The sequence below is a fragment of the Aythya fuligula genome, chromosome 9 (assembly GCF_009819795.1).
Source record: "Aythya fuligula isolate bAytFul2 chromosome 9, bAytFul2.pri, whole genome shotgun sequence".
In the NCBI taxonomy this organism is placed as follows: Eukaryota; Metazoa; Chordata; class Aves; order Anseriformes; family Anatidae; genus Aythya; species Aythya fuligula.
Window position 1 is genome coordinate 20,095,224 of NC_045567.1, and position 18,021 is coordinate 20,113,244.

An 18,021-nucleotide genomic window follows, 5' to 3' on the forward strand; every position below is an offset into this window, starting at 1 on the left:
ACATCAAACTGGTAGTAAATACAAAAGCATGGTACTAAAAAATTATATACTCTAAATTCATTTTCCTTCACTGAACTTTTCCTTCATTTAACTTTATCTGCTGACAGTCTCTCTCTGATTCTTGGTGCTTTTTATATGATACTGAATTATATTTATCCTTCCTATACCTGAATTGAATTCATATGCCTTATTAATTCAGATACACTTGTTGCCAACAGCACAGATTGTTAGGAATTTCAATGGCTTTTGTAAGGGAGATAAAAATCTAATAGGTATGTTCCCATTTGATAAGAGAATTTCAGAGCAATCAAATATTTAAAGCTAAAATTACATAGGATAAATTATATAAGAGGCAAGACTGCACTCGGAATACCAACGGTTCCAAGTATCTTAGTATCTGAAAAAATATAGAGAACTACTAGGTTTACTAAATGTAATTAGGAAATTATAAAATATAGCTATGATAGCTGTGTCCTTCCAGAGTATCACCTTACTCCAGACACCTATGTGCATCAACTAGAAAAGCCCTCCCATATTTCTCTATTGTTACAGACATAACCAAGCTCTCCAGCATGTGAAGTAATTTCAAAGACATTTTCCATAGGCTCAGCCTCAATATTCAAAGTAATATTTCTGTTTATGGCAAAATTCAGAAGACTGCTTACGATCGTATTACTAAAATTATCAAATTACACAAAAAGTAGTACTTTCCAGGACTTAATGCTTAGTTGCAGTCCAGACACCACAGTTGTTAGTAACTATTCCACCTTTCTCCAAACTATCAGCATCCATGTCTCACTCTTCTTTCTAAACTAGGCAGTACTCTCTGCATTTCTACCAAAAATGTTTGCCAGCACAACTCTCCCCAAAACACTTGTCAAAGAGCAAATTGGTTCACCAAAGGCACCCATCTGAGCCTTACCTAATCCAGAAAGACAGATCTGCAGTGAGAGTCAATCTACTACACTTTCACCTATGCTAACACACTGAGTTATGCTAATGAAGATCCACATGCCTATCCCTTCTTTTTTATATTTCTGACTTGATTATGATGCCTTCACTCATGTTTTGTTTGTTTGTTTGTTTTAGTTATATTTTTAAGGATAAAATGTTTCATAGACCACCATGCCTCAGCCTATTTATATTTACATTTAGCTGATCATATAATTATGCAATCATGTAAAATTTATGCAATTTAGCTGTCACAGATGAGAACATATTATATTCCACACATTTCCTTGTCTGCTCAACATACCTTTTTTACCCCCAATATCATATAGCTCTTATTTGGAACCTAAGAATCCTTCGTAGTCATATCCCAATATCTCTAATGACACAAAAAGAGTCAGGACAAAGCCATAACTACACATTACTGAAGATAAGACACACAAAGAAATAAAAACAGTACTACAAGTAGAACAGTCAGTTTTTTAACATGGAGGAGAAAGCTGAGGTCAAAAAATCTGTTTTCATCTTTGTAATTGAAGACCAGAGCGAGGTCAATTATAACATACATAAATGAATAAACTCTTTTGGAACAGAACATAGAAAATCACACACAATACCTTGGAGGAACTCTATTGCCACGTTGTTATACTACGGCAAATTTCCCCTAATGGCACAACCCTGGAATAAAGCCAAAGCAGTTTACTGCTGGCAAAGCTCTACCTTGCCCTGAAACCTCTGGTCTGACATTTAAACTTCTTGATAGCAACTATGCATGAACAAATCACTTTCTTTCAAGTGACAAACAAAAAAATATTTTTCATTCCTTGAAACAGAAAGTCACTTCCATTAGTCCATACAGAGCATGAAGGTCAATAAGTTACCATCGTATTCTATACAAAAAAAAAAACATCCTCTAGACTTCAGCAGGAATTGAGCAAATGGAATAGTAACACTACTTGCTCTTAAGATATCAAGTATCTGTATCAATTGTATTTTTTCAGAACAATCATCATGAAGCAGTTTTACCAAAGTGTGTCAGACAGCACTACAAATATTGTTCTCCAGGCTCCACTGCAAGATAAATTAAATGATCCAAGAGATGCTATATAATTTTATTTTCTACAGCAGTGGTGCAAAAAAATTTGGGACAAATGGACCACTGTAAACTGTCATCGGTTGTGATGCTTCGATGCCTTTCTGACTGGATTCTTCCAGCTCTTATCTGCTTACACTATGGGTAAGTATCCTTGGTATCACTGCCTCTGTGCGAGGCAGAAAATAATAATAAAAAAAGGCAGAAAAGCAAAAGAGAAAGGCTAGGGCAGGGAAAGCTGTAGTGCGAGTACAGCCAAATGGCTTTTTCATTGTGGTTAAATGTCTAAAAAGTTCCAAGGATATATGACTACTGTTTCATAAGCAAACAAATCCCAGAAATGCTGAAAACTGATAGTGTCTAACAATCAACATAATCTAAGAAAAGCACAGATTAAATTATGTTTCAGGTTTTAATTCTGCAGTTACCTTCAGAAGTTACTTTACCAGGAATTAAACCAAACTTTCTGAAACAATGAATGCATAGTATAGGAGAGAAATGTTTACATTGTACACATTGTGAAAATAAATTGACATCAAGTAAAATGCAATTTACAGCTTTTCACTCTTATCAGGACAGGAAGACAAAGTAAAGAAAGCCACATATACAGATTTTTGAGAATAGTACACATTACAGCATCTACATGAACGCTCAGAAGTACAAATTCTAGTCAGTAATGTGGAAAAAGATTTACTTTACAACCCAATATTTATTAATGGACTAAAGCTATTGAATCACATAAACATGAGTTTCTTTATTCCTAACTACTAAATCTCTTCTCTGCATTACATATTACACAATTTGCAACTCTGGCCTCTCTGTTGTAATTGCGTATGCAAATAACTTTACAGATTTGTATAATTTCCCTAAGCTCAGAAGTGCTATTCATAGACACAAAATCATGCATGTATATACATGTATACACACACACACACATATATGCACAAACATTTTCAAAATATAAATAATAGACTGGAAGTTTCAGGACATGATTTTCATTTTACTGGTTGTTGGTATGGTTGGTACTTAATAGTAATCAGACTTACTATGCAAGAACATAGCTGTATTTAATAATATTGTTTCTGAAGTAATTTAAGATTTGCGGGTCTGAAGCCAAACACAATTACATGTATATAGAGGAAAAAAGTCAATCTTCATCTAAAGACACTAAGAGACTAAATAATCCATCATTTCCTAAGTACTCTCTTTCAACGTTAAAATAGTGCTTTATAGTTCACATTCAAATCTATATGGATTTATTTTCCAGTTTCTGATGCTTATGCTATCGTTTATTAATCAATCTACACTTATACATGTCATTGTACTTCTCCTTTGTCATGCAGATTCAGCTTTAGTACACTTTTAGCTTCTGGAACATCTTTAGCCTCTGTCCTGGTTTCAGTTAGCACAGAATTAATTTTCTTCCTAGTAGCTGGTGGAATGCTGTGTTTTGGCTTAGAATGAGAAGAGTGCTGATAACACCCCGATGCTTTAATTGTTGCAGAGCAGTGCTTATACTAAGCCAAGGACATCTCAGCCTTTGCTCTGTCCTGCCAACGGGCAGGCTGGGGGGTGCAGTAAGAGCTGGGAGGGGACAGACCCAGGACAGGTGACCCAAACTAGCCAAAGGGGTATTCCATACCATCTGACGTCATGCTAAACAATATATAGGGGTGGCTAGCCGGGGGGAGGGGGCCGGACTGCTCGGGGTTAGGCTGGGCATCGGTCAGCGGGTGGTGAGCAATTGCATTGTGCATCACTTGTTTGTACATACTATTATTACTTTCGTATTGTCACCATTGTATCATCATTATTATTATTGTTATTATTATTTTTGTTATTTTTTTTTTTTTCCTGTCTTATTAAACTGTCTTTATCTCAACTCACGGGCTTCACTTTCCATTTCTCTCCCCCGTCCCAGAGAGGGAGGGGGGAGGGTGAGCGAACGGCTGCGTGGTGTTTAGCTGCCGGTCGGGTTAAACCACGACAGTCTTTTTGGCGCCCATATTTCATGGGCGCCATTTCAATATGCCCTATTTGGCATATTTCAGTTCATATAGCTCATATTCAGTTCATATCGTTCATATAGCATACAATTCACTTCTGATACTCAGGGCTCTGTTGCTTTACGGGATCTGGAGACCCTACAGAAAAATTACTTCAGCTTTCTCCTTCTTCAATTCCCCTAAAGAATGCCATCAGCTCTTTAATAACTACCAATTACAGATTGTGCAGACTTAAAAATGCAGTGACTGGTTAATAAACCAACAACAATAAAACTATATTGCTTTCTCTAATTTTTATTATTTCTTATTAGGTAATCTGAAAAATGCTGCTACAAAATTTAGTACAAACTAACCCAAAACTCAGCTTGAGGTTGATTTTTTTTTTCTATTTATCTTAACCTGAGACTACCATTTTAAGAGACAAGTAGCCAAAGCACCAAATTCTTAACACAGTTTGCACTATTATTTAGTGTTAGTATTGTTTAGATCAAGAGATTCTAGGACTTCCTTCCTCTTGTATGCCTACAGCAGAATTACAGGTTAAAAATAATCAGCTCTTAATTTTCACTATTTCCTAGTTCAATGCACGAACAGATTTCTGCCTGGTATTAATCATAGTTCACTACAACATAACTCGTAAGGAGGTTCTATTCACAAAGTACATTTGAAAGCACATTTTGGAGCTAAATCTCTCACCCACAAAGAAATAATAACTGGTGCTACTGGTTTGAAGGAGATTTCTACTTGAAAGAGATGCATGAAGTACTAGCTCAGACGATAAGTAGATGTCCCCTACGTAAAAATACGTACCATATCAATACCCACAGAGCAAATGCTATACACTTTTAAGTCTGAAGACTACATAAAAAATTAGCAGTGTACATATAACTTCACTACGGTAAATGACTTTTTTGACTTAGTACTTAAAGCAGACTGAATAGCCAACATATTTGACTATTTGCCCCAATTGCAAAATGTTTATGAATAAACTTATCTATTATTGAAAAATACTTTCCCAAAAATTCTGTGGATATTTAAATTCTATACTCTGTCTAAAGATAGTACATAATCAAAAGCCAGTCTGTCCTAGTTGGCTTTATAGGTCAAAACTGGTCAGACCTTAACATCCAGAACCTATCTGAATCCAGTAATGTTATCAAACACCCGGTTTGCAAAGGCAAAAAAAGTCCCTGAGTCTTCCACTGACTATTGATGTGTCAGTACCTCTGAGAAGCAGTCTGCTTTTACTATGGTTCAGAGATGTGAAATGAATTGTGCAGCAGCAAAAAGCAGGTTAGGAGCAGAGCTGGGAGTTGAAAATAACCTCTTGATTGACTCCGAGTATACTCTGTTCTATCCACAGGGTCACACAAGCTCAGAACTCTGAAGTTCAGAGCTTTTCATATGCCATCAGTGTAGAAGCCCCAGGTTTCGTGGTTTTCATGGATTTCTCAAATACAGGGCTGCTCTGGCAGCTGTCTTCTTTATGAAGGCCAATCAGAAGGTATCTCCAACCAAAGTAAATGAAGTTTAACACCATTCTTTACCTGTTTCTTTGAAAATCCCCTTTGCATTTGAAGTACCATATAATTAGACCCAGATCTTGTACTCACTTGGAACTATCACATCATTGATACTAAAAGTATGCAAGCTATCAATTTGTTTTAAAATTAAATACTCTGATGGAGGAGACCCAAGACAACCTTAAAATATTAATACATGATGCAAAAGCAGTGATCCAGAGGGAGCTCTGACTAATTAACAAGCTCTAGTCCCAGGCCTTGAATGATAATACTGATGAAAACTCTGACGAGGATTTCATCAAATTCTAGAAGATCCTTGTTGGGCTTGGGCTCAGTGGAAAACATGGGGGGAAGGAACGACACACATCAAGGGAAAACTCATACAGATCTGAGTTCATACAGTTAGAGATGTTGATACAGGCAAACTTTTTAAAGGCCAAAGGAAATCATCATGCTAATATAACTGATATGGCTGGCTCTGCAATTTACAAGGGGAATATCCTAGGCAGATTTTTTTCGGCAAGGAATTAATGGCTCTGTTGCTGCAAGAAAGCATGGCTGCTGAAACAGCCACAAAGACAAATACGAATTCTTCCAGAATAACATGAGAACATGTGCTGTGATGATTTACTCTACTACAGCAGGTTTTCAGAATTTCTGGAAGAATCTTAGGGCCTGAGTTTGAGCTGTCTGAATAAATTAAAGATGTAGACACTCCTTCTGTATTTTTGCATTTTCCTTCATACTACTTCAGCAAAATTAGAATGATTGGAGGGTATTTCACTCAACAGTAATGGGATTTAATTCTTTTACCTAAGCAACTATTCACAAAATAATCACTGAAGTAATATATATATATATATATATATATATATATATACACTCACACACACACATACATGTATAGACGTGTGTGTATCTCAAAAAGAAGGCTCTATGTCAGAGAGTATTTAGGGGAAAACATTCAACTCCATTGGAAATCCAGAATTCTGTACTAACAGGAAAAGCTAATGGCTCTCTCACGTATTATCCCACTTTTACATCAGTATAGCTGCACCAGTCCTCATAAAATTTCTCTTAGTGTGCAGAAAATCAGAATGCGGACCAAAATATTTACGCTGAAGCTCAAGGCAGTGTGTGTCCTTTGCAGAGCATAAACACATTGTCCCAATTAAAGGTCATGTATGAGCTCTATTCCTTTCAAATACTGTCACAGATCTCTTTTAAAAAGGTCATAGGTAGGCTTTAAGTCAAGAATATTTTGCCTTAAGCTATAGCATTACTTACTATAAGCACCGAGGCCTAAGGCAAAATCTGCATGGAGTAAGGCTGCATAGTAGATGTGCTTCTCTGCTAGGGAAGTACAGGATGTTAGAAGGAAGAGCTGATCATAGACATGATTATTTATATACCACTTTCTTTTAAATGTGGGATTAAATACTAGAGCATCAAACTCATGCATCTGCAGGCCTACTTTGGGAACTCCAGAATAAGCAGACGAGTAGAGATGCTCAGGATTCTACCAGAATAGAAGCAAGACCTCAGTTCAAGTTGAGTTTATTAAAATGCTTTGGTTCCAGATCCACTTGCTAGTCAGCTGCTTCAGTTACAGAGACATTTTCCAAATACTCTACTGTGCTGTGAAGAGGCATTAAATCAAAGGATAACAAATCAAGATACTGTTTCTAAGAGCAATACAAGATTACAACAAATAAAAGTGAAATACTTTTTTTTTTTTTTTTCCTTCTTCTGGCTTATCATTCTCACTTCCTCTCTACATACATTTTTTTGCCAATTTAACTCACTGTAAGACACTAAGTTGAATACCAGTGGCAACTAGCAAGTGCTCAAGTGGCAAAAAAATCAAGTTGATGAAATACTAAAATTCACACCGACTTTGAGGAAGATGTATCAATTCTCTGAAGCAGATATTCAGTGTGTAAAGTGTATAATTTTCTTGCTTAAATCAAAAACTTTAGGGATTTATGTATCCACTTTCCTTTATGTTAATATCAGAACGAATTTGATCATTTGGGAGTTTTCCTGAGGCTACCTTATTCATCTTCTACCCATCACAACTAATCATACCAGCAGCAATAATAATAATAATAATAAAATAGTAAGTGGATTGGATAGTAATTTATAAGAAGTACTATTTCCTCATCTTGAACCTGACTGAGATACTAACGGCTCTCTTATTCTCTGACCTTGAGAATAATATGAAGTGGCAAGTAAAAATTTGGGAATGAAAGAAATCCTTACTCATCACAGATCTGTCTAGTATCCGCTGCAGTCAACTGGTGTTGACTGACAATAATAGTTATTAGATAAGGACAAAATGTCTTTAGATTATCTAAAAAACAGGATGAGCCACAAAAAATGACCCATTGACTCTTATGTTTGAAATGCCCATTAAATTGGAGTGCGGCTCAGATAAAAAACAAACAAACAAAAACATCACCATATTACCACCATCAACAATAAAATCCTACTGCACTGAGGAGCACATCTAGCTAAGGTATTAATTTGATACATTCATGATAGTTCATGGAAGTGTGTCAGCTCAGCAAAGGTGCAGTTGCTCAGTCCTCCACTCAAGATGAACACCAGGCCTATTTAATTATTTTTTTTTTTAAAGAGACTCTTAAGAAGGGAAATTGGTTACAGAAGGAAAAGAGTAAGTATCTTTAAGCTTGATCTATTTATTTAATGAGAAATTTACTGAGATACAAACCACATGCAGAGAAGACCTATGATATGCACTAATCACCAAATTGAATTGAAAAATACAATCCAAACATTAATTACACACATTAGGTTACTTATGTCTAGAATTGGTAAAATTAAATTCTCATATAATTTAGAGAAAGAATAAAAACAAGCCAACAAAAACAAAAACTGTTCACCTCTGTATTTAACTTACAGCAATAATCCATTAATTCACAGGGAGAAAATGACTCTACATGATTTTTTCCCCCAAATTCCCCAGAGCCCTGAAATATCTACAACAATGTAATTGGTTCCAAAGCACCATCACTTCCAAACATTCATAGCCATTTCAGCTACACATACAACTGTTTCATAACCTTACGTAAAGGTATTATATAAATGTGATTTATGATACTTTTGTGGTGTTTGGATTTAATTAAATGTTGTGAGTGACAACTGTAAATAACTACTGCTGTTTGTTTTATATAAAAATCTACTCATTACACAAAGCTTGATAAGCAGACCGAATGTGGCACACACAATGCAAACAATAAAATGTATCATACAGGACAAGCTTTTCTAAAATAATGAATCTAAGATCAAATTACATTTTTTTGTATGAAAGATAGATACCTAAAAATGTGATACTACCATGGAGTTCATACACACTGGCTTCCAAATCCAGTCTCTTCCATATAACATTACCTTCTGTTTTGTTCTGAAATTATTACTTGGTAGACTCTATCTTTACAATTTCAGAGTTAAAATGACTTGTACTTTTTAAAAAAGATTTCACTTACCCTAGTGCCCCTTTGAAAGAACAAAACAAATTCCAGTATTGTGTATTAACTTTTAGTATGTCCCCTAGTAGCTTAAATGCCTACTTTTCAACTGAGTTTCAAACTCCTTAATTTGTTAGAAAAGTATGAATTATGAACATGTTACACTTACAGGATTTTAAAAAATATATTTGACATCTGTTTCATAAGAGATGTTTTAAAAGCTATTCAAGTATTACTGAATTTCAGAACAGATACTTGTTAAATAACTACTAGTGGTAGAAAACATGGATAAATTAACATTAACTTTTCAACAAATGTTTTGACATATTTTTGAATTCCAGAGTCTAACTGGATTTATCAAAGTTGGTAGGTAATCCTAAGAATTCTGGTTAGATGTAAACATTCCTTCCTTTACCATCACAGACAATGAAACAGCAGGAAGACCAGCTATATCTCTATTCACACAAACCAAGAGTTTTTTTTATTATTGTTAATAAATATTTTTTCCCATTTAAACATGAAAAACAACAATTATCTAGGACAGCTCAAAAGCCTATTAAAAAAAATCAATAGTAATAACTTAGAACCTGATGTTCAGCTTTATAAAATAAAAAAACATTTCAATGAAAAATGTGAGTATTCTCATTTAAAAAAAAAAAAAAAAAAAAAACACGCTGTACATTTTTCCCTGTTTTATTCAATGAAGTAAAATTATGTATGCATTTAAAGACAGGAGAAGTAACATTATGGGAATTACGTTTCTTTGACTTGTTAAATGAAAATGTGATTAAAAGTTTGTTACAGATTAAAACCTTGTGAATGATTCAGATAGAGAGAGACTTTTTGCATATAGTTGACTGGCTTGAAATTAGTTCCGAAATTTTGTGGTAATTCCAATTATGAAATGTCCTGAAAAGCTCCATTCTAGCCCTACTTAGTATTTTTTTCACAGTGAACAGGACACAACCACCAGAAAGTTTTGGCAGTTAAGCAAACAGATCAATAGGGCATGAAAAAACAATAAATGAGGATTATTCAATCCAACAATTATTCAAGTTGAAGTTTATGATTATTAAAGCTATGTCACCTGTAGATGGATATGGAATGCTTTTTCCCACTTCTTCCACAATTTTGAATCACTAATTACCACCGTTTTGCATGCAAGGTTTGGCCATCACAACCTTCTGAAGCATTCCTCAAAGACGCCTACAAAGATGCCTAATCTCTTAACCTTTAATATATGTATTTTTTTCCTTTGGGTGACTGATGCTACACCTGTTAGTTTTTAAAATTTGTCTCCCGAGTTTTAGATACTTATTATATAGTTATGCCAACAGAATAGATACAGAAATTCAATTAGTAGCCTTAAAAGGAACAGTGTTTTGTTTTTACATATAAGAAATGTAAGTGCACCAACACTCAAAGACATATTAAACATGCTTTAAGTGACAAATTTTCAAAGTTAAGATATAAAGGCCCCTAGGTACTAAAAAAAAACACAACTGTGGTGTGTAACCAAAATATAATAATCGCTATAATTATAAGGTGATTTCTAAACCATTCAACTTTGTTACTGAAGTTTATTTGGAATACAATTCCACCTAATGAATAACCGAATGACCAAGCACTGATCAAAGCTGGCTTGTTATGAATTCAGAAAGTCATGGTGGGTGAAATGACACATACACAACAACTAGGTTTGCTGTGTGTTTCTGACAAGACATTTTTAAATTTCTGATATAGAAATTACTTAATTCCGTAGCATTAAATGGCTCAAGGAGCAGTAAATTTTCTTGGGTTCACAAATAATGGCAGATCTGGAGTCTGATCAGCAGTGGTCATATAATCAGTTATAAGTAAATAGAAATAAATATGTTTCATAATAAATTTTTACTTGTGAAATGTTAATTATAGAAAAAAAAATCATTAATGGCCTTATTTACACAGAATGAATGCCAGCAAAAAACAAACTTAATTTACCAATGACATACTGCCAACAAATGGTGATTCACTAACTGAGCAAGTGAATTGACAATCATTTTCCATAGAAAATAATAGTAGGCAAAAATATAACTTGGCAGAATTTCCCTCTCGTTAATGTGGACACTAATTAGCATAGTCATATAAAAAAGATTTGGATTAAATATGTCAAGGTCTCACAATTGTTTGAATTCCTCTTTGCTTAATTAATCCAAATATTTAAATTAGCTTCTTCATGTAATTTGGTGTTTCAACCAGAATCCCAGTGAAAGGCACATAAAATTATTATTTGCAGACTGCTTATGTAGCTCCCTTTTAAAACCCACCATTAAAATAAAGACATAATCCCTTTGCATAAAGTATATTTAAGAAGTCACTGTTTCTGTTAATTATGCAAGAACTTACTCTACTCTCTAACTGACCACTGGATCTCACATAGTACCTGACTTATCAGGTTCCTTACTTCTCTTTTTATCGGTAAGTCTATACCATTCATACAAATGACATTTCATCTAAAATGTCTTCCTTACTTTTCCTACAAATTTTCAGAAATTAAAAGAGAAAGTGTTTTTGAATATGCAGTGATCAGAAAGCTTGTGAAGTGTCCAAAACTAGGTTTTAGAAAATCCATATGCACATAATACAGAGAATAAACACTCTTGTATGCATTTGCGTGTCAGTTTGCTATTTCCCCACCGTTTTCTGGAAGGTATGGTCCTTGTTGCATTCACTGAGTACTCTGCATTTAGTGCAGTTTTCACTCCAGCTTTCTTTCACAGGAAAAGCTACTGTTTTTCATCGTTTTCCCTTTAATTCTAGTACTTATATTTGTAGGCTTTTGTAGCAAGTATTAATTATCCCTAGGACTACATTCTCCTTTTGTTATACTAAGATGGAGTGCCCATAATTTCATTAAAAATCTTGATCATCAAAACTGTGTTGCAATACTAGTAATACTGTTAAAGAACAGGAGAAACAATGCAAGCTGGCTCTGCAAGTCTGAAAATGGAAGTATGAGTTTTACCACAGAATCCAAAAGGTACACTGAGGTATCTTCCACAAATCCAAAAATTACAGAAGATTTCTATCTACCCAAACAATATGGTCTATTCTCTCTTTTCATTTTAAAACAGACTGATATTGTTAATTCTAAATTTGTTTTTCATCTGCATTTCTATTCTGATACACTTATGTACGGAGAATTACTGTTATGATGAATTACTAAATACAAATTAGAATGATATTTGTTTCTTGATGGACTTTTTAAGCATTTCTTTAGAACTTGCATCTTTAACAAGAATCTCATGTAAATGGATGGACTTCCTTCAAGATTATATGACCTCCAAAACAACAAATCTTATGACATTTGCACATCTTATGACAATCAGAATTTTGAAGTAAATATATAATTACATTGTTGTCTTGGCAAGTGCTGGAAAGTAATATCAGTATTCTTTATTTGATCCAACTGTGAGTACCCTTGGGAACAAATGATGATCTTTGCTGGGCTGTTCCATCACTGACATAATATTTGGCATGAATTCAGAATTCTGGCCAGCATTTGGAAGCAATAATTCATATAAATCTTTTCAATGTCACAAACAGTATGACAGTTGCATTAATTACATATAATATTAGCCTACAAACAACAAAAGTATACAGATTACCTTGCATGCATTTTGTCCTTATTAAATGGGGTTTCAGGTTAAACATGCAGAACAGATATAGTCTCAACAACACAGCCTTACCCATTAAAGAATCAGAGATAAGATGGAGGGTGTTTACTAGAAGAAAAAAAAATGAAGCTCTAGTCATGTTTGACTAAACACTAACCAATTCACTGGTACGAAGTAGGACTCCAAAGAGATGCTGTGTCCGCACTTCTGGATAGTACACAAATGCCATTACAAGAATTATAAAATATTCAAACATCACATCCAAATGCACCACAGAATTAAAGTGGAAATGGAAAAGAGATTTCCTTTCCGTTCTTTCCAGAATAGAGGGCATGGCTTTAATACACTCACTATCGTCTTTATTAGAAAAAAAGAATCAAATCTTAATAAAGTGATAGACAGATAAATTATAAAGAAATTCTCTCCTGCACAGCTCCAGACAGTTTACAATTTTCAAATCATCATCATGGATTGTATTCTGAATTCAAAGAAACAAAATTAGAATAAAAGAAGTAGGTCAAGGAGCTAATGTAATATATTTATTCCTGTAAAATTGCAAATACCTGTTTTCTGGGAGTCAGGACTGCAGAAATTATAGGATAGCAAAAGGCTAGCCACCTGTGAGGAGAGTATCTTTTGCAAACGCTGTAGCTAAAATGTGTACTAAGATTGTGACTGACATATCCAGTACACCTGGAGACATACATATATAACAGTATAAACACGTTTCCACAAATAAAAATCTTTTTCTTTTCTCTCCTGAAAAGAAATGATTTTGCATTGCACTTTTCACAATACTTACACAGAATAAACCAGATCCTTTCCATGAGGAAATTATCATCTAATCACTGTACAGAAGTGCTTAAAATATTACTAAGAAGCAATTTGACCAATACCATTTTACTAACTTATTTGGACAGAAAATGTCAAGCAAGATCAGTCTTAAGCTCTATTTAATTCAAGATGATACTTTAAGCAGTATTTAGTACCAGATGTTTTCGGAGGCAAGTCAAAGAAACATCAGAATAGCCTAATGAAAATTAGCTTGGTAAATTTATGGAAAAATAACACCCTAAAACTCATACTTTATGAAAGTCAAATTTAAATCCATTTTATGCACTCTATTTTAAACTGTTTTCATCATCCAGTATGTATCTTACACTATTTCCACTTCATCTTAAGTATTAATAAATGCATCAAAAACTCAGAAATGGTAATAACATCATTAGTTTTAAGCCTACATGCATTACATGAGCAGAACTATGGAATATCCTGACTGTAGACATGTTACGAAGGTGCGAGCTGTGAACCTGACATACATACTTTAGACAGCATTTATTAGACAGTAAGGGTAATACTCTCACCCGAATGTCACTTTACATCTGGTAAATACACAGGTTTAAATGCATGTTGAGAAACAGTCTGGACAGTTCAGATTAGGAAAAGAAAAATCTGAGTTCTTGTAATCATTATAGACTGCGCTACTTCAAAGCTGCAAAAAGGTGTAAAAGCTGAAGGGCATGCAAGTGTGGTGAGACTTGGTATAATGAACAGTTGAAGTAAATTATCCTTTACAACCTCTTAATACACTTTGTAATTTTTTCTACAACAAAATTTAACCTGCTTATTTAGTAAAAACAGTTCATGTGTATTTGCAAAGTTAAAATACTTAAACAGAAAAACCTACATCTGTAATTGTTTAAAATCAACCAATATATAGGGGATTATCCATGTAACCTCATAAACCATACATGACATAAAATATTTCTAACCTCTGCTGTCAGTTGCTGAAGAGAAGGAGATGCAATAGGATGTAAAGTTGAGTTGCCTCTGACTGGATTATGGAGGCTAACGTAAGCCACAACATTTCTTTGAAGAACTCTCTTGAGATCCTAGAACAGGAACAGATCGATGGTTATTAATACACACAGTTATAATGAAGATTTGTTTTGTTATTTCCTTTCCTTCTATGGAAAGACTGCACTCTGTGTTTTTGTCCTTTGTGAATCCCTAAGTATTACTTAACTACTGCTTTTTACAATATGCTGTTAAGAACTTCAAAGGATATCTTAGAGTTATTTCTCTCTATAGCAGAAGTTATAATTCCATTTCACACATCGTCTCAACAAAATGCAAACAGGCCTAGGAGGAATTAAAAATGACTACACTTGTAAGGCCAAAAATGAAAACATTACATACTGTGAAACAACGTGAAGGCCTTTTACATTTATGCCTGACAGAAGACAAACTTCAAAAGAGATCATTATCAAGAGTTAAATGCACTGTAATTTTTAGAGACCAAATTCAGATTTAAATTGCATAACTTTCCAAGTGTTGTCATTTTATTATGTCTTAGACTATGAAAATAGTATGTACAAACTGTTTCAATTATTATCTCTTTTAAAAAAAATCCCCCTTGCCTTCTCAGTAATGAGGTACTTTTTGCATGAAGTGGCTCTTCATATTGAACAGAAGGGGTGTAACGCAATTACATCTGATGTAAAGCCGACTTGAAGTGGAACTAAACAGATTTTGCTTGCAGCCTGGATCTTTTCAATTTGATTTTTTTACCCCTTCTTGTTTTTGAAGAATAATCATGTTGGAAGTATGATGATGTAGGAAGCTTCAAATGAGAGCTAGTTGCTTCTCATGCATGATAAAAAGAAATTAACTCTTCATTTTATCTACTGTTTTAATTCAGCAGCCATGAACCTGTCTGTTAGTTATTCCTTTAATTTATCAACTGAAGTCCACTGCAATTATATATGATCAGCAAGGCATTTTCATTCACTGAGCTGACTTCTATTCTGCTGAATGGAAAAGAGCACAAAGAATTGTCTATATTGGACTGTAGCTTTTAAGCACAAATACATGAAAAGTGAAACAGCAGTAGCCACAGGACACTGAAATGTTTATGTAATTCATGTAAACCATGGTATGGTTCTCCTCCTTTTATTCAGTGTGCTCATGACTCAGCTCTCCCAGCACTAAGTCTATCAATTAGAAATCAGTAAGTAACTGCTGAACCTCCAAGCAGCCACCCTCTGAGGCACTCCTGGGCCTAGCGCTGTGGCCTAACGCTGACAGGCAGCTGAGTGCCACATGGCTGCACGCTCAAAGCCCTTCTTGGCACAGCATGGCCAGGAGCGAGATGGAGGGAAAGAAGAACAAATATTTTAGGTTCAAGATAGGAGCAGCTTAATGAAGGAAAAAGCCAAGGCCATGAACAAGCAAAATGAGAAAACCGTTATTCTCTACTTCCCATCAGCAAGCAACATGCAGCCACTTTGTGGGAAGCAGGGCCTCACTACAGGCCACAGTTGCTCAGGAAGACTGATGCCATCATAGTGGGATCCCCCCTTCTCCTCCCCTTCCCCAGCTTTCATTGCTGAGCATGATGCCATATGGCATGGCCTGTCTCCTTGCTTGGTTTAGCTCGGCTGTGCCAGCGACGTCCTCTCCCCACCTCTTGCCCACCTCGTGGCTTGGCGGGGCTGGAGACCCAGCCTGGACACTGTGCCAGCACTGCCATGGGACTGGGGTGCCACCAACACCCTTCCAGTTACCAGTGCAAAGCACAGCACCATGTGGGATGCTGTGGGGAAGTTAACTCCATCCCAGCCAGACCTAGATACGTGGATCATTTTAGAGGTTATTTTTCCCCCCAAACTCTGGCAATGTCCTCCTTTACAGTCCTCTGCCGAAGCAGCGAGCAGACTCAGCTCACAAAGTGCTGTGTATAACCATTGAGCAACTTCCAGTGCTCTTGGAACAACTTTCCACTCCATTATCACACATGCTCTGTTCCACAAGAACTGCCTCTCTACAGATGTTATGGAGTATGTGAATGTACACAGACAGCTGTCACAGACCATTTAACTTCTATATGGTAATTTCATACTGCTTCTATGTTTTCAACAAACATAATAATTACTGCAATGCTTCCTTCTGAAATTGTTATACCTCTGCCCATTCATATGAACCAATGTTCCCAAATGATGTTCCGCCCCAGGAGCAGAAAACAATGGTCCGGTCAGGTCGCCAGCCTCTCTTGACCTTCAACATCAAAGCCTGTATAAATGCTGTAATGATAGCAGTGCTACTGGCCCATTCTTGCCCACTGGAAGTATTCAAACTGCTGTGATGACTACCAATTAGGACGTATCTGTCTGAAAAATAAAGAAGAAATAAAAAAACAACGCCAAAAAGAGAAAATCTTACTTCTCCTGGATACTAACATTAAAAAAAAAAAAAGTGCAAAGGATGAATTTTATTAGTAGTCTGTAATATCATTAATACAACACAATGCTGTCAACAGAAGTTTATACGATCACGTGCAAGACAATTGTACAATATAAACATATAAAACTGTGAATAACACTTAAAAATGAACTAATAAATATCTATACTTTCCTAATTTCATCCCTGTGCCCTCTCCTTCACTGTTTGCTTACTAGTCTCCCCAGCCAGGACTGCATATAGATAACCTAATAGAAGTTCCATGCTTTATTAGAGTGTTCTTGAAAAAAAAATAAATCAAATAAATAACCAAGAAACACTACCTTAAATACATATTAGTGTCCAAAAAAAAAAGAAAAAAAAAAAAAAAAAAAAAAAGAAAACAAAAGATGTGATAGTACAACGAGAAACATGAAGAAAATGCATAGAGTATTTGCACTCCCTCACCTGGAAGACTGTGTTCAGTGCTCACCACCCTATCTCAAAAAAGACATTGCAGAAACAGCAGTTGAGAAGCTGGTAACCAGAATGGTTAGATATCTGGGCTTAGACTTCCAGGTAAGGTGACATTGAAAAGACCTGGACTGCAGGTTTAGAGAAGAGACACGACAGAGGAATAAAGATAATGAATGATACAGAAAGGTAAGTCAGACCTAGCAACTTTGATGATACTGGAAGAAAGTATTTTATAAAATGAAAGGCATTAGGTTTCAATCTGAAATAAAGAACATGTATACAGTTATTCAGAGAAAAACAGAACAAAACAAAACTAATTCAGAGAAATTAAATGAAATCTTCATCTCTCAAAGCTTCATACAATATACAAATACTGACTCTCAAGTGTAAAGAACCATCTTTTATTCTGAAAGGATAACGTGGTATGAAACGACATGAACTCCTAGCGTGACTGACGTGTTTCAAGAAGTCTACACAGAGTTCTGCTGAATGACTTATTCAGCTATTAGATGTGTATGAGATGAATTCATGATGGGAACCTCTTTGAAGGATTGCCTATTGGGTGTGTTCTGATATAGAACTAGGCTTTCAAAGGCACGCTTTCCATAT

The 18,021-nt window shown here is 35.1% G+C and overlaps 1 protein-coding gene across 1 annotated transcript in view; it reads right to left on the minus strand.

Annotated features, from left to right (window-relative positions):
* NAALADL2 (N-acetylated alpha-linked acidic dipeptidase like 2) overlaps window positions 1-18,021 on the minus strand; it is a 328,471-nt gene that overhangs the window by 91,235 nt on the left and 219,215 nt on the right. Inside the window, exons 9-10 of the mRNA XM_032193291.1 lie at window positions 16,681-16,886; window positions 14,490-14,609 (exon numbers count right to left, since the gene is read on the minus strand). Of these exons, the coding sequence (XP_032049182.1) occupies window positions 14,490-14,609; window positions 16,681-16,886 (326 nt within the window). The remainder of the gene's footprint in view (window positions 1-14,489; window positions 14,610-16,680; window positions 16,887-18,021) is intronic.